The 26,931-nt window shown below is 36.3% G+C and overlaps 1 protein-coding gene across 1 annotated transcript in view; it reads right to left on the reverse strand.

The window, feature by feature from the left end:
* Nucleotides 1-26,931, reverse strand: part of TTC6 (tetratricopeptide repeat domain 6) — a 210,017-nt gene that overhangs the window by 49,351 nt on the left and 133,735 nt on the right. The window contains exons 9-15 of the mRNA XM_060004656.1: nt 26,279-26,353; nt 20,510-20,880; nt 18,354-18,816; nt 17,918-18,047; nt 16,907-17,079; nt 15,062-15,198; nt 781-950 (exon numbers count right to left, since the gene is read on the reverse strand). Coding sequence (XP_059860639.1) covers nt 781-950; nt 15,062-15,198; nt 16,907-17,079; nt 17,918-18,047; nt 18,354-18,816; nt 20,510-20,880; nt 26,279-26,353 — 1,519 coding nt within the window. The remainder of the gene's footprint in view (nt 1-780; nt 951-15,061; nt 15,199-16,906; nt 17,080-17,917; nt 18,048-18,353; nt 18,817-20,509; nt 20,881-26,278; nt 26,354-26,931) is intronic.

Genomic DNA, 26,931 nt, shown 5'->3' on the forward strand with positions numbered 1-26,931 from the left:
TGGACATATTCATATACCAAGAATGCACTGGTACAGGGTAAAGAGAAAATGGCCACTTTTTGCTGCTGCATCCTCTTACTGAGGATTCTCAAAGCCCATTTTTAGTCTAAGGGTTACAAAACTCTGAATTTGACTAATCCATGGGCTGGGTCTATGGAGTAGGACACAGCCCACTAGGAAAAATCACTACCATTTTATCAAGACGACTAAGAAATAGGCCTGGGGCTTCCCTGGTGGCGCAGTGGTTGGGGGTCCGCCTGCCGATGCAGGGGGCGCGGGTTCGTGCCCCGGTCCGGGAGGATCCCACGTGCCGCGGAGCAGCTGGGCCTGTGAGCCGTGGCCGCTGGGCCTGCGCGTCCGGAGCCTGTGCTCCGCAACGGGAGAGGCCACAGCGGTGAGAGGCCCGCGTACCGCAAAAAAAAAAAAAAAAAAAAAAAAAAAAAAAAAGAAATGGCCTGTATTTCCATAAATAGCCTCAGAACTTCATATATAGAAAGAGATTTCTTTGATATGATGTTCTCTCTGTCACAGTTGTACACACGTAAACACACACACACTCATACACACTAAAAGGGAATATTAGAAACACTTTTAGCTAAATTATTGTAGCTTTAAGTATAAATAAATATATATGCTATATAAATATATAAGTATATATATATAAATGTATAACAATATACATATTACATTAGTCATCCCACATTAGTATTCTACTCCATGAAAGTGAGCTGCTGAACCTCAGATTAAATTCCCGTGTATTTGCCATTAAAGGTGAAGTACCTGAAACACTGTAATCCTGCAGTGCTCTAAGAGGGTTACTCTTCCTAAATAAGCAGGCTCTGTAATACAATGCTAACCAGTTATTAGGATCTAAGTGAATTGCAGTAGAAAGATCTTGAGTTGCTTGCTTATAAAAGTGCTGTTTAAAATATACTCTCCCTCGGTATGTCCTAGAAAAAGTAAAAAATTCATTTTAACATGTACTGCAAAATATAAATTTTCTCTTTTGGGCAAACTTATACAACTACTTTTATATTTGAATAACAACTTGTGATTATTTCTCTTTGCTTCCCAGGAAAGTTTAGTCATAATGTTAATAGCAAAAAGGATATGGACAATTTATAAATAAATATGTAAATATATAATAAAATACTTTATTATTATATGTATAAATAAATATATAAATATATAATAAAATACTTTATGCTTGTTGATAATATTATATATTAATTATATATATGCTTAATAATTATATTATATTTCTTACATTTATCAGAGAGGTGTGTCAATAAAATAAATGAGGCACCCAAGATACACTGAAGATACACCCCCAAAAATGGGAGGCAGCTCTATCTGCAAGGGTAAAAGCTATTGTATCAGTTTTATGAGTTGAATTCTATCTCCATTAACTTCTGACTTCAATTTCGAAATTTTCATTGACCTATATCAACTCTGAAAATCTCATCTTCGATCACTTAATAATGTAAAACAAGTCAGTCTTTACAGCTAAAATTAAAAAGACAATTAAGGAAAAACAGGAAGAAAGCTAGTAGGTTGCCTGCTCTGAAGAAGTTAAATCCAGGGGGAGGAAAATAGATGTTCAAGAAGGTTATAGTATGAAAACAATGGTAATTTGGAAAAAAGAGTACAGCAAGTAACAGAGGTCTTTCAAAAGCACTAAGCATCCTAAGACTTAGGATATTTTATCGTGGAACAAAATATTTTTTTACCCCACATATAAGAAATGTCGTATGTAGTTTCTAATGAATATAAGAATCTTACATTTATTTTTAATAATTTCTGATTGCTAAAGACTATTACTAATTATTTCTAAGTATATATATGATTCTGAACTTAAAATCTTACAGAATAAAGCATTACTAATATTTTTTGTAGGATTCCATTAAGTCATGTCAATTCCTCAAACACACTGACTTCTGCGTCCATTCCTTCTTTCATTTCTACCGCCTCAATACTGAAGACCCTCATCAGATCACATCTGGGCTACTACTTTATTCCATTCTTATCTCTAGCGTGATGAGATTTGATCATCAGCTAATAAAGATCACTTTTCTCAAAAACTTTCAACAGCCCCCTATTGACAATGGGATAAGGCTGAATTCTCTTAAAAAGGCATATAAGGCCTCCCATAAGATAACACCACATTATAACACCTTGAATTAACCTTCTGTTCTTCTCCAACTAATCTGATGCCTTCCTGCAAGTAATCCCCCTTTAAGTCAAGAAGTAGACAACCAGAATAGAACAATAACTAGGGATGAATTTTTAAAGAGCTTCAAAAAAGTTGGCCCTCTCTTCAAATGGCTGCAAGCTGAGATAATTCTAGAAGTAAGTTATTTCAAACTTTCAAAGAACAAAAATTATCCAATTCTAAAGACATGTTTCTAAGAAAAGAAAAAGATGAAAGACTTAATTCATTTTGAGAAAGTAGCCAAATCCTGAAATCAAAATCTGACTATGAAATTAGTGAACAATCTTACTATGAATATAGATGAAAAACTCTTGAAGAAAGTGAAGACAAAGCAAATTCAGTATTGTTTAATAATATTCTATCTAAAAATATATGACGGCCAAGAGGCATTTATCCTTCAAAATTAGCAAGCCTATTACCATGAAATTCTTATACATAGATCATAGGAAAAAAATTTAAACAGGAATAAAGAGATACTCCCTTGAAATAATTAAAGAATAAATGGCTCAAAAATTACAACTGTGATGTTTCTTGGTAAAAGTCAAAGGCATTTTCATTAAGTTCAAAAGATGAAGATTCTTATTATCACCAACATTATTGTTAAGTTAAAGTGATGCAATGATAAAATGAGTTGGGAAATTAGAGTAGAGCAAAAGAGGTAGAACAGGGAACTCCGAAACTCCACCTTTCCACAAAAGCAATGAATAAGCGGGCAAACACTGTAAGAAGCAATTAAAGAATTAAGAATCTAATTAAAAACTTAGAATCACCAGGGTAATACTTAATAAAGGAGGAAAAGCTGCAGAATTTTGGTAAGAGAGCTCTGTGGTGTTCTAACTCACCCTATTTCCCTCCCCAACTTCCCAGACACATGGCGGCCTTGAAGAAAACAACCTGCATTCCTGATGCAGGTTACTAGTACCAGAGGGAACAATACAAATCTTATTCTCAAAGAACTGTAGCTGTGTAGTTTTGACCTGTCTGGTGGATCACTGAAAGACTGGCTCAAATGTTTCCCTTTGTTTTGACTGCCTTAGAGCTTTCCCAGGGCTGATGTGACTTCCTGGATGGTATTTATCAAAGTCATTTAAAGGCAAATGTATTAGCTGCTGCCACTTGGGGCAAGGGATAACAGCTGGGGCAGGCAATAATCAAACCAAAAACCCTTGTAAGAAAGAAGGTGGAGAAGGAGATACCAGGGGGATGAGGGCTTTAGAAAGTTTCCGCATATTTTAGGGAATCTAAAAGGCCACATGCAAACCCAAGGCTGAAAGCATGCACAGAAAAGACCTACGAAGACCCTTAGCTTTCACCTCTGGTTAATTAAGGCTCTGTGCAAGTAGGACATGAAAGCCAAGGCATTGAAGTTGTCTGGATAAGCATTCAGGGAGTGCCCCAAAAGAGAGTCAATCTGCAAAGACTGAGAGAGTTTTTTTGTTTGTTTCGTTGGTTGGTTTAGTTGGAATCTCAGTCAAATCACTAGCTAACCTCCAAGATAACAGAACACAGACTTCAGTGGCCACACATGACAAAGAATACAGACTTACAAAATCTGTTCAGAAAAGTCACTAAACAAACTACACGAACGACAAGAAGCAGCAACAAAAAACACTTAAAGAGGAGGAGGTGAATATGATATCCAAAGGTGCCACATAATAATATTCAAAGTGACTACTTTTCAACAAACAATTACAAGTAATGCAAAGGAAGAAGAAAATATGGCCCATTCACAGGATAAAAAGAAAAAAATAGAAACCATCCTTGAGGAAGCCCAGACATTGGACAAAGACTTAAAATCAACTGTCTTAAAATCAACTTAAAAACTTTAAATAAACTATCTTTGGGAAACCCATGGCGGTCCAGTGGTTAGGACTCGGCGCTTTCACTGCCAGGGCGCAGGTTTGATCCCTGGTCAGGGAACTAACATCCTGCAAGCCATTTGGCCCAGCCAAAAACAAAAAACAAAACAAAACAAAACAACCCACAAAACTATCTTAAATATGTTCATATAGCTAAAAGAAACCATAAAGAACTAAAGAAAACTAGGAGAATGATGTCTCAACACATAGAGAGTATCAATAAAGATACTGATAGATAGAACTAGATTGATAGATAGAGAAATTATTGAAAAAAAGGAACCAAATAGAAATTCTGGAGTTGAAAACTACAAAAACAAATGAAAATTCACTAGGTTTCAACAACAGATTTGAGAAGGCAAAAGAAAAATTCAGGAAACTTGAAGTAAGGTCAATTCAGATTATCCAGCCTGAGAAGCAGAAAGAAAAACAGAGTGAAAAAAAAAACAAAAAAAGGCTAAGGGACCTCTGGAACACCATCAAGCATACCAACATATGCATACATTGCAAGTCACAAAAGGAAAGGAGATAGTAAAGGAGCAAAAATGACATTTGAAAAAGTAATGGTTGAAAGCTTCCCAAATTTGATGAAAGAAATGAGTCTATACAACCAAGAAGCTCAATGATTCCATAAATTCGAAGAAATGTGGAGGCACCTTATAATCAACCTGGTGAAAGCCACAGACAAAGAAAGAATCTTGAAAGCAGTATGAGAGAAGCAACTCATCATGTACTTGGAATACTTGGAATATTCATCAATAGATGAATAGCTGATTTCTCATTCAAAATCACGGCCAGAAAGATCATGACTCACTGAATAGTCTATGAATCATAAACACAATAAGTAAAAAGAAAACCACTCTTAGGCACAATATACCAAAACTGCTGAAATCCAAGGACAAGAAGGGCTTCCCTGGTGGCACAGTGGTTAAGAATCTGCCTGCCAATGCAGGGAACACAGGTTCGAGCCCTGGTCAGGGAAGATCCCACATGCCACAGCGCAACTAGGCCCGTGTGCCACGACTACTGAGCCTGCGCTCAGGAGCCTGTGAGCCACAACTACTGAGCCCGCATGCCACAACTACTGAAGCCCACACTCCTAGAGCCTGTGCTGCACAACAAGAGAAGCCACCGCAATGAGAAGCCCATGCACATCAACGAAGAGTAGCCCCCGATTGCCGCAACTAGAGAAAAGCCCTCGCACTGCAATGAAGACCCAACACAGCCATAAATAAATAAATAAATAAATAAAAATTTTAAAAACAAAGACAATGAGAAAAGTTTAAAAGCAACCAAAGGAAAACGACACATTACTTTCAAAGGCATTGACTAACCACTGATTTTTTCACTTAAAAAAAAAAAAGGAATCTATATGACACTGCATTGCAATATGTTCAAAGTGCTAAAAGAAAATAAATGACAAGAGAGGACCTTCAAGATGGCAGAGGAGTAAGACATAGAGACGACCTTCCTCCCCACAAATACATCAAAAATACATCTACATGTGGAACAACTCCTACAGAACACCTACTGGCAGAAGACCTCAGACTTCCCAAAAGGCAAGAAAATGCCTACGTACCTGCGTAGGGCAAAAGAAATAAGAAAAAACAGAGACAAAAGAATAGGGATGGGACCCACACCTCTCGGAGGGAGCTGTGAAGGAGGAGAAGGTTCCACACACTAGGAAGCCCCTTCACGGGCGGAGACAGGGTGTGCGCAGGGGGGAAGCTTTGGAGCCGCGGAGGAGAGCACAGCAACAGGGGTGCAGATGGCAAAGCAGAGAGATTCCCGCACAGAGGATTGGGGCCGACCAGCAGTCACCAGCCTGAAAGGCTTGTCTGCTCACCTGCTGGGATGGGTGAGGGCTGGGAGCTGAGGCTCGGGCGTCAGAGGGCAGATCCCAGGGAGAGGACTGGGGTTGGCTGTGTGAACACAGCCTGAAGGGGGCTAATGCACCACAGCTAGCTGGGAGAGAATCTGGGAGAAAGTCTGGAAATGCCTAAGAAGCAAGAGACAATTGTTTCAGGGTGCGCGAGGATTGGGGATTCAGAGCATCCCCTAAACGAGCTTCAGAGACAGGCGTGAGCCGCAGCTTTCAGCGCAGACACCAGAGACAGGCATGAAACACTAAGGCTGCTGCTGCAGCCACCAAGAAGCCTGTGTGTAAGCACAGGTCACTATCCACACCTCTCCTCCCGGGAGCCTGTGCAGCCCGTCACTGCCAGTGTCCCGGGACAATTTCCCTGGGAGAACACACACCACGCCTCAGGCTGTTGCAATGTCAGGCCAGCCTCTGTAGCTGCAGGCTCACCCTGCATTCTGTACCCCTCCCTCCCCACAGCCTGAGTGAGACAGAGCCTCCTAGTCAGCTGCTCCTTTAACCCCCTCCTGTCTGGGTGAAGAGAAGACGTCAGAGGGCAACCTACATGCAGGGGCAGGGCCAAATCCAAAGCTGAACCCCAGGAGCTGTGCAAACAAAGAAGAGAAAGGAAAATTTCTCCGTGCAGCCTCAGGAGCAGCGGATTAAATCTCCACAATCAACTTGATGTACCTGCACCTGTGAAATAACTGAATAGACAACAAATCCTCCCAACATTGAGGTGGTGGACTTTGGGAGCAACTGTGGACTTGAGGTTTGCTATATGTGACTGACTAGTTTCTGATATATAAGTTTATATCAGTTTAAATTTTAGATCTTTTTATCATTGTTGGATTTGTTTATTGGTTTGGTTGCTCTCTTCTTTTTTTATTACCTTTAAAATTTTTTATTCTAATATTTAAAATTTTTTTATTTTATTTATTTATTTATTTATTTTCTTCTCCCTTTTCTTCTGAGCTGTGTGGCTGACAGGGTCTTGGTGCTCTGGCCAGGTGTCAGGTCTGAGCTTCTGAGGTGGGAGAGCTGAGTTCAGAACATTGGACCACCAGAGCCCTCCTGGCTCCATGTAATATTGATCCGCAAGAGCTCTCCCAGAAATCTCCGTCACAACACTAAGACGCAGCTCCACTCAACAACCAGCAAGATACAGTGCTGGAGAACCCACAGCAAACAACTTGCAAGACAGGAAGACAAACCACCCATTTGCAGAGAGGCTGTGTAAAATCATACTAGGGGCACAGACACTCCAAAAGAGACCACAGGAGGCAGTCCTGCACACCAGAAAGACTAGATCCAGCCTCATCCACCAGAACACAGGCACCAGTCCCCTCCAAGAGGAAACCCACACAACCCACTGAACCAACCTTACCCACTGGGGGCAGACACCAAAAACAACGGGAATTACTAACATGCAGCCTGTGAAAAGGAGACCCCAAACACAGTAAGTCAAGCAAAATGAGAAGACAGAGAAATACACAGCAGATGAAGGAGCAAGGTAAAAACCCAACAAACCAAACAAATGAAGAGGAAATAGGCAGTCTACCTGAAAAACAATTCAGAGTAGTGATAGTAAAGATTATCCAAAATCCTGGAAATAGAATGGAGAAAATAAAAGAAACGTTTAACAAGGACCTAGAAGAACTAAAGAGCAAAGAAACAATGATGAACAACACAATAAATGAAATTAAAAATTCTCTAGAAGGAATCAGTAGCAGAATAACTGACGCAGAAGAACGCATAACTGACCTGGAAGATAAAATAGTGGAAATAACTACCACAGAGTAAAATAAAGAAAAAAGAATGAAAATAATTGAGGACAGTCTCACAGACTTCTGGGACAACATTAAACGCAACAACATTCAAATTATAGGGGTCCCAGAAAAGAAAGGAAAAGAAAGAGACTGAGGAAATATTTGAAGAAATTATACTTGAACACTTCCCTAATATGGGAAAGGAAATAGCCAATCAAGTCCAGAAAGGGCAGAGTCCCATACAGGATAAATCCAAGGAGAAACATGCCAAGACACATATTAATCAAACTATCAAAAATTAAATACAAAGAAAAAATATTAAAATCAGCAAGGGAAAAGCAACAAATACCATACAAGGGAATCTCCATAAGATTAACAGCTGATCTTTCTGCAGACACTCTGCAAGCCAGAAGGGAGTGGTGGGACATATTTAAAGTGGTGAAGGGGAAAAACCTACAACCAAGATTACTCTACCCAGCAAGGATCTCATTCAGATTTGATGGAGCAATTAAAACCTTTACAGACAAGCAAAAGCTAAGAGAATTCAGCACCACCAAACCAGCTTAACAACAAATGCTAAAGGAACTTCTCTAGGCAGGAAGCGCAAGAGAAGGAAAAGACCTACAATAACAAACCCAAAACAATTAAGAAAATGGTAATAGGGACATACATATCGATAATTAACTTAAATGTAAATGGATTAAATGCTCCAACTAAAAGACATAGACTGGCTGAATGGATACAAAAACAAGACCTTTATGTATGCTGTCTACAAGAGACCAACTTCAGACATAGGGACACATACAGACCGAAAGTGAGGGGATGGAAAAACATACTCCATGCAACTGGAAATCAAAAGAAAGCTGGAGAAGTAATTCTCATAGCAGACAAAATAGACTTTGAAATAAAGACTATTACAAGAGACAGAGAAGGACACTACATAATGATCAAGGGATCAATCGAAGAAGAAGATATAAAAATTGTAAATCTTTATGCACCCAACATAGGAGCACCTCAATACATAAGGCAAATGCTAACAGCCATAAAAGGGAAAATCGACAGTAACACAATCATAGTAGGGGACTTTAACACCACACATTCACCAATGGACAGATCAACCAAAATGAAAATGAATAAGGAAACACAAGCTTTAAATGACACATTAAACAAGATGGACTTAATTGATATTTATAGGACATTCCATCCAAAAAGAACAGAATACACTTTCTTCTCAAGTTCTCATGGAACATTCTCCAGGAGAGATCATATCTTGGGTCACAAATCAAGCCTTGGTAAATTTAATAAAACTAAAAACGTATCAAGTATCTTTTCTGACCACAACGCTATGAGACTAGATATCAATTTCAGGAAAAAAAATCTGTAAAAAATACAAATACATGGAGACTAAACAATACACTACTAAATAACCAAGAGATCACTGAAGAAATCAAAGAGAAAATCAAAAAATACCTAGAAACAAATGACAATGAAAACGCAATGGCCCAAAACCTATGGGATGCAGCAAAAGCAGTTCTAAGAGTGAAGTTTATAGCAATACAATCCTGCCTCAAGAAACAAGAAAAATCTCAAATAAACAACTATTCTTACACCTAAAGCAATTAGAGAAAGAAGAACAACAACAATAAAAAAAAAAACATAGTTAGCTGAAGGAAAGAAATCATAAAGTTCAGATCAGAAATAAATGAAAAAGATGAAGGAAATGATAGCAAAGATCAATAAACCTAAAAGCTGGTACTTTGAGAAGGTAAACAAAATTGACAAGCCATTAGCCGGACACATCAAGAAACAAAGGGAGGGGCTTCCCTGGTGGCGCATTGGTTAAGAATCCGCCTGCCAATGCAGGGGACACGGGCTCGATCCTTAGTCCGGGAGGTTCCCACATGCCACAGAGCAGCTAAGCCTATGTGCCACAACTACTGAAGCCTCCACGCCTAGAGCCCATGCTCCACCACAAGAGAAGCCACCACAGTGAGAAGCCCATGTGCAGCAATGAAAACAAATGCAGCCAAAAATAAATAAATAAATAGATTTTTTTAAAAAAAAGAAACAAAGGGAGAAAACTCAGATCAACAGAATGATAAATGCAAAAGGAGAACATCACATTGCAGAAATACAAAGGATCATGAGAGATTACTATAAGTGACTATACGCCAATAAAATGGACAATGTGGAAGAAATGGACAAATTCTTAGAAAAGTACAACCTTCCAAGACTGAACCAGGAAGAAATAGAAAATATAAAGAGACCCATTACAGCACTGAAATTGAAGTTGTGATTAAATATCTTCCAACAAACAAAAGCCCAGGACCAGATGGCTTCACAGGCAAATTCTATCAAACATTTAGAGAAGAGCTAACACCTATCCTTCTCAAACCTTCCATAATATAGCAGAGGGAGAAACACTCCCAAACTCATTCTAAGAGGCCACCAACACCCTGATACCAAAACCAGACAAAGATGTCCCAAAGAAAGAAAACTACAGGCCAATATCACTGATGAACATAGATGAAAAAATCCTCAACAAAATACTAGCAGACAGAATCCAGCAGCAAATAAAAAGGATCATACATCAGGTTCAAGTGGGTTTATCCCAGGAATGCAAGGATTCTTCAATATATCCAAATCAATAAATGTGATGCACTATATTAATGAACTGCAGGATGAAAACCATATGATAATCTCAATAGATGCAGAAAAAGCTTTTGACAAAATTCAACACCCATTTATGATAAAAACTCTCCAGAAAGTAGGCATAGAGGGAACTTTCCTCAACATAATAAAGGCATATATGACAAACCCACAGCCAACATTGTTCTCAATGGTGAAAAACTGAAACCATTTCCACTAAGATCAGGAACAAGACAAGGTTGCCCACTCTCACCACTATTATTCAACATAGTTTTGGAAGTTTTAGCCACAGCAATCAGAGACAAAAAAGAAATAAAAGGAACCCAAATCAGAAAAGAAGAAATAAAACTGTCACTGTTTGCAGATGACATGATACTATACATAGAGAACCCTAAAGATGCTACCAGAAAACTACTAGAACTAATCAATGAATTTGGTAAAGTAGCAGGATACAAAATTAATGCACAGAAATCTCTTGCAGTCCTATACACTAATGATGAAAAATCTGAAAGAGAAATTATGGAAACACTCCCATTTACCATTGCAACAAAAAGAATAAAATACCTAGATATAAACCTACCTAAGGAGACAAAAGACCTGTATGCAGAAAATTATAAGACACTGATGAAAGAAATTAAAGATGATATAAACAGATGGAGAGATATACCATATTCTTGGATTGGAAGAATCAACATTGTGAAAATGACTCTACTACCCAAAGCATTCTACAGATTCAATACAATCCCTATCAGACTACCAATGAAATTTTTCACAGAACTAGAACAAAAAAATTCACAGTTTGTATGGAAACACAAAAGATCCTGAATACCCAAAGCAATCTTGAGAAAGAAAAACAGAGCTGGAGGAATCAGGCTCCTGGACTTCCGAGTACACTCCAAATCTACAATAATCAAGATAGTATGGTACTGGCACAAAAAGAGAAATACTGATTAATGGAACAGGATAGAAAGCCCAGAGATAAACCCAGGCATCTATGGTGAACTTATCTTTGATAAAGGAGGGAAAAATATACAATGGAGAAAAGACAGCCTCTTCAATAAGTGGTGCTGGGAAAGCTGGACAGCTACATGTTAAAGCATGAAATTAGAACACTCCCTAACACCATACACAAAAGTAAACTCAAAATGGATTAAAGACCTAAATGTAAGGCCAAACACTATAAAACTCTTGGAGGAAAACATAGGCAGAACACTCTATGACATAAATCACACCAAGATCCTTTTTGATCCACCTCCTAGAGAAATGGAAATTAAAACAAAAACAAACAAATGGGACTTAATTAAACTTAAAAGCTTTTGCACAGCAAAGGAAATCATAAACAAGATGAAAAGACAACCCTCAGAATGGGAGAAAATATTTGCAAACAAAGCAACTGACAAAGGATTAATCTCCAAAATATACAAGCAGCTCATGCAGCTCAATATCAAAAAACAAACAACCCAATCCAAACATGGGCAGCAGACCTAAATAGACATTTCTCCAAAGAAGATATATAGATTGCCAACAAACACATGAAAGGATGCTCAACATCACTAATCAGTAGAGAAATGCAACTCAAAACTACAATGAAGTATCACATCACACCAGTCAGAATGGCCATCATCAAAAAATCTACAAACAATAAATGCTGGAGAGGGTGTGGAGAAAAGGGAACCCTCTTGCGCTGTTGGTGGGAATGTAAATTGATACAGCCACTATGTTGAATAGTATGGAGGTTCCTTAAAAAACTAAAAATAGAACTGTAATACGACCCAGCAATCCCACTACTGGGCATATACCCTGAGAGAACCATAATGCAAAAAGAGTCATGTACCAAAATGCTCATTGCAGCTCTATTTACAATAGCCAGGACATGGAAGCAACCTAAGTGTCCAACAGATGAATGGATAAAGAAGATGTGGCACATATACAATGGAATATTACTTAGCCATAAAAAGGAACGAAATTGATTTATTTGTAGTGAGGTGGATGGACCTAGAGTCTGTCATACAGAGTGAAGTAAGTCAGAAAGAGAAAAACAAACAACGTACGCTAACACATATATATGGAATCTAAAAAAAAAGAAAATGGTTATGAAGAACCTAGGGGCAGGATGGGAATAAAGACGCAGACCTACTAGAGAATGGACTTGAGGACACAGGGAAGGGGAAGGGTAAGCTGGGACAAAGTGAGAGAGTGGCATGGACATATATACACTACCAAACGTAAAATAGATAGCTAGTGGGAAGCAGCCACATAGCACAGGGAGATCAGCTCAGTGCTTTGTGACCACCTAGAGGGGTGGGATAGGGAGGGTAAGAGGGAGGGAGATGCAAGAGGGAGGAGACATGGGGATATATGTATATGTATAGCTGATTCACTTTGTTATAAAGCAGAAACTAACACACCATTGTAAAGCAATTATACTCGAATAAAGATGTTTTTAAAAATAATTAATTAATTAATTTTAAAAAAGAAAAAGATATAAAAAAGACTTCTTTACACAAACTATGAAACATTACTGACCTATTGGAATGAAGACCTAAAGAAACAGAATGTACCGTATGCATACATGAAAAGACTAAAAATTGTTAGGATGTCAATTTCCCCCTACCGCTCTATAAATTCATTGCAACCCCAATCAAAATACAAAGGAATTGCCACAGAAGTTGACCTGCTGATTCTGTTCGGTTAAACCGTATGAAATTTTGAAATTTTACTATTTTGATATATAAAGAAGTCAATTTTCATATAGTTTAACCCAACTCAATGTGTTTGGAAATGCAAAAAAGCCAAGGAATGCTCTGACAATTTTGACAGATCAAAAGAACTGTTCTACTGGATTTCAAGACTTATTATGAAACTATAGTATTTAAGGCAGCACAGTATTGGTGCAAAGATAGATTTTTTTTAAGACCCGCAAAATAGAAAAAGAGACTGAGAAATAGATCCACCCATACATGGATCTTCATTTCCTACAAAGCTAACACTGCAAAGCGATGGTAAAGGCACAGGGTTTTTATTAAATGTTGCTTGGAAAATTGAACATGCATGCAGAAAAAGTGGAATTTGTTTCCCTACTTCACATCATATACAAAAATTGATTCTAGGTGCACTGTAAATCTAACTTTAAAAGCAAAACAATAAACCTTCTAGAAGATCAGACAGGAGAATTCTACATGATACAAAAGTAGGAAAAACTTACTTATAGTACAAAAAAAGCACTAACCTTAAAGAAAAACGTTACTAAATCAGACTATGTTTCATTTTAAAACTTTGTTTACCAAAAGACAATTATTTAAGGAGTGCAGTGACAATCTGGAGGAGGAAAAAAATGTGCTGTAAATATAACCAACAAAGGGCCCATATCAAGAATATGTAATAGTTCATACAAATCAATAAGAAAAAAGACCAACAACCCAAAAGTCATCAATGACAAAAAAGAAAATCCAAATGGTTAAGAAAATTTTGAAAATGAATAATCATGTTGGTAATGAAGAAAATGAAAATTCAAACTAAATGAGATAATACTACACACCCACTAGGATGGCTACAACTTGAAAGTTATAATAGTACCCAGTACTGGTGTGGAGCCTGCATATACTGCTGGTAGTACAACCAGTTTGTAAAATTAGTTTGGCCCTACAGCTGAACAATTGCATACCCTATGTACCATATGTTCTACTCCTACTTGTGCATCCAACATAAATGAGTATATGTGTGTCATGTACAAGAAAGTTGAAGGAAACAGTATTTGTGATCATCAAAAATTAGAAACACTCAACTGTCCATCAACAGTAGGATGGATAAGTAAACTGCAATATATTCATGTAACTGAATACTATACAAAAATTAAAAGGAGAAAACTACAGCCACATGCAATAGTATATAATATTCAATGAAATAAGTTAGAATTGAAAGAAAACTACCTTATGATTCTCTTTATATAAAGTTCAAAAAAAACAGGCAAAACTAAACCAAGAATGTTTAGGGACACATACTTACGTGTTGAAACTATAAAGAAATACAAGTCAGGACAGTGGTTACCTTCTCAGGAAGGCAAAGGCACAAGAGGGTGCTAGTAAAGTTGTTTCTTGACCTGATAATGGTTACACGAGCATTTACATTGTGATAAGTCATTAAGCTGTATGTTTGTACTTTCTATACTTTTTTTGGATGCTTGCTGTATTTTTCTATAAAAATGTTAATGTTAAACAAAAACTGTGAGTGAAGAGATGAATAGGTATGGCTACGTACACATTTTAAGCCTCTTCAAAACAAAACTTAGATGAAAAGAAAAGCAACAAAATGGAAACTGTATTATGCACAATAAGGTTGGAAGAGCAAAGTTTAATATCCCAGTTACAATAAGATAGCACAGAAATCTATATGAACAGTTCTCTGTACTGAATGAATACAAAGTATATGAAAAGAAATCCAAAGAAACAAAATATAGGTCAATACTTCAAAAACTGATAATGTAACTAGTATTCAGGAAATGCAAATGAAACAATTCTAAATTATCATTTCATGCCATTTAAGTTAAACTACCCACTACTCTTAGGGTATAGGTAAAGATTTTCCTTCACTAGTAGCACTAAAAATCGATTCACTGCTTTTAAAGGGCTGTCTGATGTATTTCAAGAAATTTTCTTTCCTGAGAATGTATTTCAAAAAAAAAACATTCAAAAACCATATCTAAAATAATTCTCACCTTGCTTGAGAATTTTGGGGATCTATATTTAACAAGGTTGTAAAATCCTCTTCAGCTGCAATCCAGTTTTCATTTTCATAGTAGAACATCCCACGTTTAAATAATGCATCTGTTCTTCTGGGATCATAAAAGATACACTACACGGGGGTGTGGAGGGGAGGCACAAAAACATATCACATAATGAAAAAAAAAAAACAAGAAAAGTATATAATCCTATAGCAAATTAAATGGACTAAAACCATGTTTTTAACTTCAGATTACATAAAAACAAACTACTTTAAGATGCCAGAACTTTCAGATTTGCATTTGAAGACCATGCCTTTAGGAAGTCCATTTGTCATCAAATTCTAGAAAGTGGAGGTTTTATTAAAAAAAAACAAAAACAAAACCCAGCACATACAAGAAGCCAAGGTTTCTGCCCACTAAAATTTTTATTAATAAAACCTCATAAGTAATTGTTCAGCTAGAGTAGGGTTATATTGGCTCTATCATAGCATTTTATTCCAATTAAAGACAATATATATTAGATCACATCAAGGCCGATTCAATGAAATTAAATATGCATTAATTTAGTCCCTAAAATGGTGAAAAGAAATGAATTGGTATTGGCATGGTTCATTCATTTCACATTGACATACAAGGCAACAGAGTAACGAGACTAAATCATTGTAAACTCAGTTGTGAAGTTCCTTGCCTATTGATAGTGGGGAGAAAAATGAAGCACAAAGATTATGAAGTATTTTTAAAACAGGGAAAAAAGAAACTCTAAAGATTCTGAAGTTTGTTTGACCTCAAGTTGCTGCATTAGTCAATCTTTAAACTATTGGTGCTACTAGATAAAGGAAATGATCAGAAAAGATATTTTAATAATTTTAATATCTTCAAAAGAGATTTGTGGTAACTTCTAGACAAGAAGTTACCAAAATTTATAATATTCTCTTGAAGCAAAAGTCAAGTATGTGGCTAAACATCATAGATTAAGAAACAGGGCAGTTGGGAACATGAAAAGCTAAATTATTTCAATAACATCTAAGTTCTCAATTGTACTAAGAACTAATAATTTAAAGTCAGGAGTTCATGGTTACAATTCTGCCGCAATCAGTGGAATAGCTGCCTGATTCTAGCCTCAAAATACAGTTCAGCTAAAATTCACTTCCTCAAGGGAATTCTCTGATATCCCCCAACCAAACATAAATTGCCTCCCATAATCTTTATTTCCATCATAGCATTCATCACAATTTGTAATTATATATTAGTGTATATATTTATTTCTTTAATATCTGTCCTTTAAATTATAGGCTCCATGTAAGCATGAAACATGTCTGTTTTATTCACCAAGATTTATCCACTACATTACACTACACAGTGCCTTAGCCAATAAATATTTGTGAGTAAATGAATGAATGAATGAATGAGCCAGTGAGCACAGCTTTCTTTTAAAGCAGATAGGTTTGCTGCAGAAGAGAATCAGCTACGTCTCAAGAGTTAAGAAGCAGAAAATGATTTTCTCCATTGTTTGAAAGAAAGAAGCAATCTTCAAAGGTTTCTTTATTCACTGCTTCATAGTCCAAGAGAAGAGAGCTGGAAAAGTCAAGTCCCCCTCAAAGTTGCCTCTTGCCTCAATGCTCCCACACCTGAATCAGATGTAAATCCATCCATTCAAAAAAATCATTGACATACTGTTAATATCAATCCCAGTAACGAATGTTCTAGGGCCTAATCTAAAATAAACTAATTTTGATTATATAACATATGAAAGAATTTCAACAATTTGCTGTAATATTAGGATGAGAATATCATGCTCTAAAATATATAAATGGCAGAATTATATGTGATACAGCTTACTTTAGTAAAGTCATCAATGGCCAGTACTTTGTTTTCTATTTCGTACATCTCACCCCTCCTGAAATATATATCAGCATCCATGGGCTTGCACTTAATTGCTTGAGTATAATTTACAATTGCCAAAGTACTGTCTTTTTTTCCTCTGAAAATTTCTGCCCTTGAAATATATGCCTCTAAAGAAAATTAAAAAGGTAAAATTTAGTGTTACAGTCCTAAATTTTTAAAGACGAATCCTTCACCCTCCAAAAATGTAATCTTAGAATAATGTATCTCTATTATACTTTCTTTGCCATTTAACTTAAGATTTGTTTTTTATTTCAACAATGCAAAATTTGTTCTCAAAGCCTGGATAAATGTTTATGGGTAAAGTGTTTTCAATTTCAATATGAAATAACAAAAATTAACTTTTCTTTTTTGTATATCTGAAATGTTTCATAATCCTTTAACGTTCATAGTAAAAAGTTATATTTTGATTGTACAAAATCTTATGGACTTTTAGCAGAGATCAGCATAGATTTAAAAAAAACACTTATTAAGCTCATGTTATATTCTAGGGGTATGTTGTGGGTGCTGGAGATACAAAGATGAATATGACATTTTCTCATTCCCCAAAAGTTCCATGTCTAGTCATTCAAGTTGGTTAGAGAATGGTACGTAAACACAAACGTAAATGTGAAGTCTTAAGAACGTTACAACTCTAATTCAGACTAAATTTGTAAATCATTTCTATAACTAAAAATTGTAAGTTCATATTCTTCTTACGGGATGAGCAGTAAGGAACCAATTTATTGTAATGTATACCAAGGACATTAACATTTCAAACCATGATAAGTATTTTTAAAACAATAGGATCACAAACAGTCCTAAATATATGCTATTGAGAGTAAATTTAACTTGGGAAGTCACAACCATTTGTGGAGATGTATATGTCTTGAATTATGTATCTTTATACCACTAAATGACCAAAGCTTAGGTAAAGATCTAAGTAATATAACTGCACAGACAACCCACCTGCATTATTTTTATTATATTTATTTATATAATTCAAGTCATCCAAAGCTTCATTAATTCTGCCTTGGAAAAGATAAATGAAATGTCGGTGCCAATAGGCATTGAGAAACAATGGCTCCAAGAGTATAGCCTAGAAAATAAATGTATAAATTCAATTTAAATTGATTTAGGGGAAGATATCCCATCAAGTAAATTTTCAAACATTATTGATCCCAATGGCTTTGTATGTGTATAGTATAAAATTATGCCTCCCAATCTGACAGACAAAATCAAGTGTTTTTAATGTTAATTATTTGAAAATGCCAATAATCATAATTTCACAATCCCACGTGTATAATACAAATATTCATTGTTCAAAATTCTAGTAAAAGTTAATATATAGTTATAAGCAAGGATAAATTGTTAATATTATTATTTTGATTAAATAAAAACTCACTTCCTGTAGATCATTCATGGCACTCTGGAGCTTTCCCAGTTTCCTATAAAGAGCTCCACGCCTACAATATAAAAATGCAGGATATTTCTTCTTACTATTTATTTCTTCAGTCAAGATCTCCACTTCGGATTCATAATGTCTAATGACCGCTGGAGGAAGACGAGACTCCAAAGAATCACTCAATTCTATTTCTGGTGTTTTTTCCACTCTTTCAGACGAGTCTTCATGAACAGATATTTTAACAACTTTCTCTCTTGGGGTTGTCTTCTTTTGTTTAGGCTTAGAGAACATGTCAAGAGCCCATGTTTGAGGACCACTATTTTCTGGGATTCTTCCTTTACTCTGGGCAAATTTGTCAAAATTTAAACACAAAGGTACACTGGGACACCGTAATAGACGTTCATATAGTGGAACTTTGAGCAAAAATTTCTTCTGTCCAGGAAGGATTCCGTGAGACTCTGATCTAGTATTCAAAAGAGTGATTTTTAAATTACAGAAATATAATTTTTATAATGAATAAATCAACTCCGCCACAGACAAAATTACTATTTCTCTGTCATCAAAATAAAATTACATGGTACTTTTATGCAAACCAAGTCCTCCTGTTCATTCATTGAGATCATATGAAGAATCTCTGTGAGTTTATAAAAGCAGAAGACTGTTATTAAAGATGCAGCCTTTGTAGAGAACTGAAATAAAGGGTCAGTGCTCCCTTCAGGCTTAATTTACACCCCTACCACCAACCGGAGGAAATACAATGGAGAATTGAGGAGTTAAAACTTGATGTGAGAAAAGAAATGACATCTAATGAACTTGAGGAAGAAGGAAAGATTTGCCTCCACAACAGGCTAACAAAAAAACATCCCAGACTTCATCCCAAACTTAGTAGGCTATCAAATTAGATGACATGTAATAAGCTTTCAAATGGTATGTTTCTTCTAGGATTATCCTCCTCAAACTCTCCATTTCCCACATAGTTTTCATTCAGTAGCATTTATGCATGCCGGTGCAGTACTAGGGAAGAAAAAAAAAAATCACACCCCATCATTTCATTAATATTTACCGAGTGTGTACTATGAGAAAGACCCGTGCTAAAAGTAGGAGAATAAGAGTGAGAAAAATCAGTACCCTTTCCTTTCCTTACTCTGTGACACTCCCCACTCTTCTCTACACTCTAGTGCAAGCCACCATCATCTCTTCTGTGTAGAGTACAATAACTTCTTAGTTCCCTGCTTCTCCTCTTGGTCTCATCCATTCTCCACATGGCAGCTAGCATGTTTTTTTTTTAAACAAATGTAAATCAGATCATGTCACTCCCTCCAAGAGTTTTCTCTAGTACCTAGAATACAAATCAAATTTTTCACCATAGTCTACAAGACTCTACATGATAAGACCCCAGCAAATGTCTCTAATAACACTACTTTCTCGCCTCCCACTGTTCCAGGCACAGAGCAAGCCTCAAGGGTATTGCATTTTCCAGTCCTTCTGAGTGGCTGACTCCTTCTCAATTACTATTTCTGGTCAAATGCCACCTTAGAAAGACCATCTGTGCCAAATAGGTTTTGTTTCTACCTGCACATTTATCTCTATCCTTCTCTACCTTGCTCTTTGCCCTGGAGTACTAGTCCGTACAGACTACAGACATAGGATCCCTTAATATCTTCTCATCAAATATGTCCAATTAGGAGCCCTGAAAAGGGAAAGAGTGAAGTCAAAGTATTTATTCCTCTGGTCCCCTCCTGAAGGGTTGCCTCACACTGGCCATGATCTTTGTCCAAAGTTCACTATTTATTTCAAGGAAATCCTTTCCTTACAATTTCTTTCTTCCAGGTTCTAGTAATCACTCCCTCTTTTTGTCCTCTCATACTTAGGGGTAGAGATTGGCTCTATTATTTCTAGTCCCAGGATACTACTCTATCATTTGTGGTTTCCCTATGCCCTGACATCTTTGTAAATTGCCCTTGTTATACCCCCCTAGAATTATTCTAAATTGAGAATGCTGTTTACTCCTGGGACCCTGACTGATAAATTAATTGGTACCAGAGATGGGCCCAGGAAATACACACACAAAAGGATCCTTCAATGACTGAATTAGAAAATTAAGGCCCAAACCATAATACATTTCTTAAACTATAACAATTGTTGATTAAACAGACCTTTTAAGAATTTTTGGAGGCTTGGATAACTCATCATACACAAGTGTAAGTTTACTGAGTCTTAATCCTTTCTTCAGTTTCATCTTCTTTTTCTTGGGATAAACAACGTTAGTAATGCCAGCTTGTCTAGATGCTTTAATGAGAGAGGGAGACAGGCCTCTCGAACTGTATCTGCCCTGCATGTTGTCTAAAATAGTATCTGTATTGTCTTTCACAGGGACGGGTTCCTCAGTTTCATTTTGCTCAGCCATCCAGTGCTCCAACTCCTTTGTTTTCTGAAACGTCACCTCTTTCATATTGCTTTCCATGTCATCCTTAATCTCTAATGGAGTTATGGTCTCCTTCTTCAAGTCAACTGCAGATTTTACTCTCTTATTTATAAGGAGACAAAGAAACAGAAAAAATCAATTTAGGTGCTGTACATTTAAAATTAATTCAGTTACAATTGCTATTAATGTAATTTGGTCACTATTGAAAAATTTAAAATCATCTGTTCTTGATGTTTTTCAAAAGTGAGCTTATAAGTTAACAGTGGGTTAGTTAAAGCAAAGTGCAATAATTTGGTCACATGACATTGCATTAGCTACATAAAAGTAACACTATAAAGTAGATATGAATTAATTGTGATTTTATATATTCTTAATTAAAAATGAATGCTCTTTACATATCCAAATAAAATGCGTGCTCTACTTTTAGTTTAATGCAAAAACAAGTGGTAGAATGGGCAAAAATTATTAAAATGCCTTACCTTATAAAATCAATTTGTGGGACTTCCCTGGTGGCACAATGGTTAAGAATCCGCCTGCCAATGCAGGGGACATGGCTTAGAGCCCTGGTCCGGGAAGATCCCACATGCTGCGGCGCAACTAAGCCCGTGCGCCACAACTACTTAGCCTGTGCTCTAGAGCCCACGAGCCACAACTACTGAGCCCATGTGCCACAACTACTGAAGCCTGTGTGCCTAGAGCCCGTGCTCCACAACAAGAGAAGCCACCGCAATAAGAAGCCCGTGCACCACAACGAAGAGTAGCCCCCGCTCACTGCAACTAGAGAAAGCCTGCACATAGCAATGAAGACCCAATGCAGCTAAAAATAAATAAATAAATAAAATCAATTTGTAAATCTATTTTCAAAAGCACCTTAACAATATTGAATTTCTATACATACTATTCAATTATTTTCAATTCAATACTTACAGGCTTAAATAACAGAATTTCAGCCTAATATTCATTTTATCTAATCATTAGAGAACCAACTTCATTTTTAATAATAATATTAATATAATACATTAATAAATAATTTACAAGAATTATGCATTAGTAACTTGAAACTCTAACAACACTCATTACTAATAAAAGAGATAGCAGTTCCAATCCTTTGATACAGCATTTCTTGCCTTTTGAGCTACTGTCACTAAATTAACTGCATTTAACTTTCCTAGTAAATAATAATTCGTTACAGAAATATTTTTCGTTATAGTGAATATAGGCCCAAATTCCAAATATAACAATTCCATACAAGCTGGTTATATACTTTAAGATGTACTAAAGTGCAATAGGGATATTGACCCTCTCTGTGACTTACTATATATACTTCCCCCATCTCAAGAAATTGTATTCAACTCAATATGTAATTAGAATAGAGAATAGAGACATACAGACTATAGAATATATGTATGTATATGTATATATCAAGAAAAATAAACACATATGTATGTACCAAGAAAAAGTAGAACAGCCTGAAAAAAAGTAGGATGTAAGATTTTCATATTCCCCACTTGCTGACTAGCTATGAATTATGCAGCTCTGTAGAACACTTAAGAAGGAATTACTGACAGAATCTATAACTATAAAGCAGAACTACCAGGTAGGTTTGGGTTTTTTGTTTGTTTTCCAGCTTCACTGAGATATTATTGACATATAACATATATAAACTCAAGGTATGCTGTGTAATGATATGATAAACATATATACTGTGAAATGATTACCACGATAAGGTTAGTTAACACCCCAATCCCCTCATATAATTACCATTGTTTTTGTATGGTGATAACATTTAAGATCTACTCTTTTAACGACTTTCAAGTATATAATATAGTATTGTTAATTATAGTCACCATGCTGTACCTTAGAGCCCCAGAATTTATCTCATAAATGAAGGTTTACACCCATTGACAAACATCTCCCCATTCCTCTTCTCCTGCCCCAGCCCTTGCAACCACAAGTCTACTCTTTGTTTCTACAAGTTATGCTTTTTAGATTCCACATATAAGAACAGTATTTATCATTATACTTTTTATTATGTAAGTTTCAGGTGTACAACACTCTCATTCAACATCTGTATATACTACAAAGTGACCACCCCCAAAGTCTACCATCCATCACCATTAAACTGACCCCCTTCACCCCTTTTCCTCACCCTGCAAGCCCCCTTCTCCTCTGGTAACAACAATCTGTTCTCTGTATCTATGAGTTTCTTTTGGTTTTGATTTGTTCATTTATTTATTTTGGTTTTGTTTCATTTTAAATTCCACACATTAGTGAAATCATATGACATTTGTCTTTTTCCTTCTGACTTATTTCACTTAGAATAATACCCTCAAAGTCCATCTATGTTGTCACAAGCGACAAGATTTCATTCTTTTTATGGATGAGTAGTAGTCCATTGTGTGTGTGCACGTATATGTATAAGACACACACACACACACAAACATACCACTATGTATGTGTGTGTGTGTGTGTGTGTGTGTATATATATATATATATATATATATATATGCGCCACATCTTCTTTATTCATTCATCCATGGATGCACACTTAGGTTGTTTCCATATTTCAGCAATTATAAATAATGTTGCAATGAACATAGGAGTGCATATATCTTTTCCAATTATTGTTTTCATATTCTTTGGATAAACACCCAGAAGTGGAATACCCGGATCACATGATAATTCTATTCTTAATTTTTTGAGGAACCTCCATACTGTTTTCCATAGTGGCTGCACCAATTTACAATCTCACTAACAGTGTAAGAAGGTTCCCTTTTCTCCACATCCTCTCCAATACTTGTTATTTCTTGCCTTCTGGATAATAGCCATTCTAACAGGTGTGAGGTAATAGCTCACTGGTTTTGATTTGCATTTCCCTAATAATTAGTGATGTTGAACATCTTTTCATGTGCCTGTTGGGCTACCTGTATATCTTCTTTGGAAAAATGTCTATTAAGATCCTCTGCCCAGGGCTTCCCTGGTGGCGCAGTGGTTGAGAGTCTGCCTGATGATGCAGGGGACACGGGCTCGTGTCCCGGTCTGGGAAGATCTCACATGTCGTGGAGCAGCTAGGCCCGTGAGCCATGGCCGCTGAGCCTGCGCGTCTGGAGCCTGTGCTCCACAATGGGAGAGGCCAGAACAGTGAGAGGCCCGTGTACTGCCAAAAAAAAAAAAAAAAACAAAAACAAAACAGACACAGAGACCAATGGAACAGAATCAGAATCTCAGAAATTATCCCATGCATATATAGTCAACTAATATTTGACAAGGGAGCCAACAATACTCAATGGTGAAAGTATAGGTTCTTCAATAAACTGTCCTGGGAAAATTGAATATTCACATGCTAAAGAATGAAATTGGACTCCTATCTTACACTACACACAAAAATTAACTCAAAATGAATTAAAAACTTAAATGTAAGACCTGAAACTGTAAAACTAGAAGAAACCACAGGGAAAAGTTCCTTGATCTTGGTCTTGGTGATGATTTTTTGGATATGACACCAAAAGCACAAGCAACAAAAGCAAAAATAAACAAGTGGGACTACATCAAACTTAAAAGCCTCTGCACAGCAAAATAAACAATCTGCAGAATGAAAAGGCAACCGACGAAATGGGAGAAAATATTTACAAACCATCTATCTCATAAGGAGTTAATTCCAAAATATGTAAGAAACTCTTCCAACTCGATAGCAAGAAAAACAAACAATCCAATTTAAAAATGGGCAAAGAAACTCAGTAGAGACTTTTCCCAAGAAGATATGCAAATGGCCAACTGGTTCATGAAAAGGTACTCAATGTCACTAATTATCAGGGAAATGCAAATAAAAATCACAGTGAGATATCACCTCACACCTGTTAGAATAGCTATTATCAAAAAGACAAGAAAAAGACAAGAGACATCAAGGGTTGGTGAGGCTGTGTTGGAAGTGTGAGTTCAAGTGTTGGAACCCTTGTACACTATTGTGGGAAATGTAAATTGGTACAGCCACTATGGAAACAGCATAGAGACTCTTCAAAAAATTAAAAATAGAACTACCATATGATCCAGCAATCCCACTTCTGGGTATATAGCCATAGGAAATGAAATCGGGATCTTGAAGAGATATCCACACTCCCACTTTCATAGCCACATCATTCATGATAGCCAAGATACGGAAACAATCTACCTATCAACAGATGAATGAATAAAGAAAATGTGATATAGATACAGATATAGGTATACACACACAATAGAATGTCATTCAGCCATAAAAAAGAAGGAAATCCTGCCACTGGCAATGACATGGATGGACCTTGAGGACATTCTGCTAAATGAAATAAGTCAGATAGAGAAAGAGAAATACTGTATGACCTCACTTATATGTAGAATCTAAAAACAAACAAACAACAGAAAAAAACCCTCATAGATACAGAGAACAGATTCATGGTTGCCAGAGGCAGGGAGTAGGAGATGGGCAAACTGGGTGTGGTGGTCAAAAGGTACAAACTTTTAGTTATAAAATAAATAAGTCCTGGGGATGATTTAATGTACAGCATGGTGATTACAGTTAAAATACCGTATTGTATATTTGAAAGTTGCTAAGAAAGTAGCTCTTAGAAGTTCTCAGCACAAGAAAAATAGTGTAAATATGTGGGATGATGGATGTTAACTAGACTTACTGTGATGATCATTTCACAATAGACACAGGTACCAAATAATTATGTGGTACACCTGAAACTAATATAATGTTATATATTAATTATATGGCAATAGAAAAGTCTTAAGGATGGTGTCAGTGTACAGGAATACAAGACAGAACAATCAAAAAGTTGGTAAGAAAGAAGAATGCCAGAAATGCAATAGGAAGCAGGCTAAAGTTAAGCAGGTTAAAAGCAAGTTAGAAGCAAGTAACATGGAGAATCAAGGAAGCTGAGTGTCAGATTTCAGAGAGAAAAACAAAAGCTGGGAGCTATTTGCCAATGCCACTAAACGTAAGATCAGCACTCAAAAACGCTTATGGATTCTTGTTGCAGAGGAAAGTCCATTGCGTTTGGTAAGAGAAGGTGTGGGTTTAAGTACTAGCTCTGCCACTTATCACTTTCTGACCTTTGCTTTTTCATGTATAAAACAAGGACAGTATCTATCTCATCTTCGCTCTTATCAGGATATTGTGTAGCTCAAGACCAAACTGGAATAGAGTCCATGAAAATGTATTAACACCATGAGCCCAATGCAAGTGTAGATCAATATTATAAGTGACTTGATTTATAATATACCAAGTAAAGTCAAAGTATGAATATGAGACACTTCCAAGAGATGTTGAAAATCTTCAATTGGCACTATGAACAACAATCTTACAGGTGCTACCAAATACACAGTTGAATCCAAAATTTCAGTCAACTCTGGATGAATCAGTGATCACACTATTTCAGGAAAGCCAACAAAAAGCATAGTTGGTGATTATTACTAGAAATGTAAACATTTCTTTTGAATAACAAAAACTGAAAAATTATCATACCTTTAATTGTGGAGATTGCATGCTGAAACATTTTTGGATATTTTCAAATGAGGCTGATTTTCTTAGGAAAAACATCTGTGAAATAATCAAATGATAAATATACACTGACTCTAGACACTATTTGGTAAACTAAAATATCATATGACAATCAGCTAATAATAACTGTTTAAGTAAATTAATGAAATGCAGAAACACTAATTAAAATACAGGTTCTTACTGATTTTGTAATCACTGACTTCACAGATGGGAACAGAGCTTAAAATCCATCAATTAATTTTGAAAAGTGTATAATAATGGAAGCTATCTTATTTTTTTAATTCAACATATATAACAAACACGCAAGTTTCCAGAAAGTAGCACAGGTGTGTGTAAATGTGCCATAGATATGCTGGGCCATTAATCCTCTTAGCCCTGGGGCTGCACTAGTGGGACCTGGAGTGGCTACTGTTCCTCCTACTTTTCAGTGGCTACTGAACAGTCTCCTTTAAATCATGAGCAACCTCAACCTTTTACCCCATAAGGCCACACAAATATTATTACTTGCTATGAGAACTATTATACTAAAAGAGTTGCGAAGTACTAACATACCAAATAGAGTAGAAAGTACAAAAAAAATGACATATTTCATGTATGATGGTGGAAACAGACATAAA

Source organism: Delphinus delphis, chromosome 2 (assembly GCF_949987515.2).
Source record: "Delphinus delphis chromosome 2, mDelDel1.2, whole genome shotgun sequence".
Classification (NCBI taxonomy): domain Eukaryota; kingdom Metazoa; phylum Chordata; class Mammalia; order Artiodactyla; family Delphinidae; genus Delphinus; species Delphinus delphis.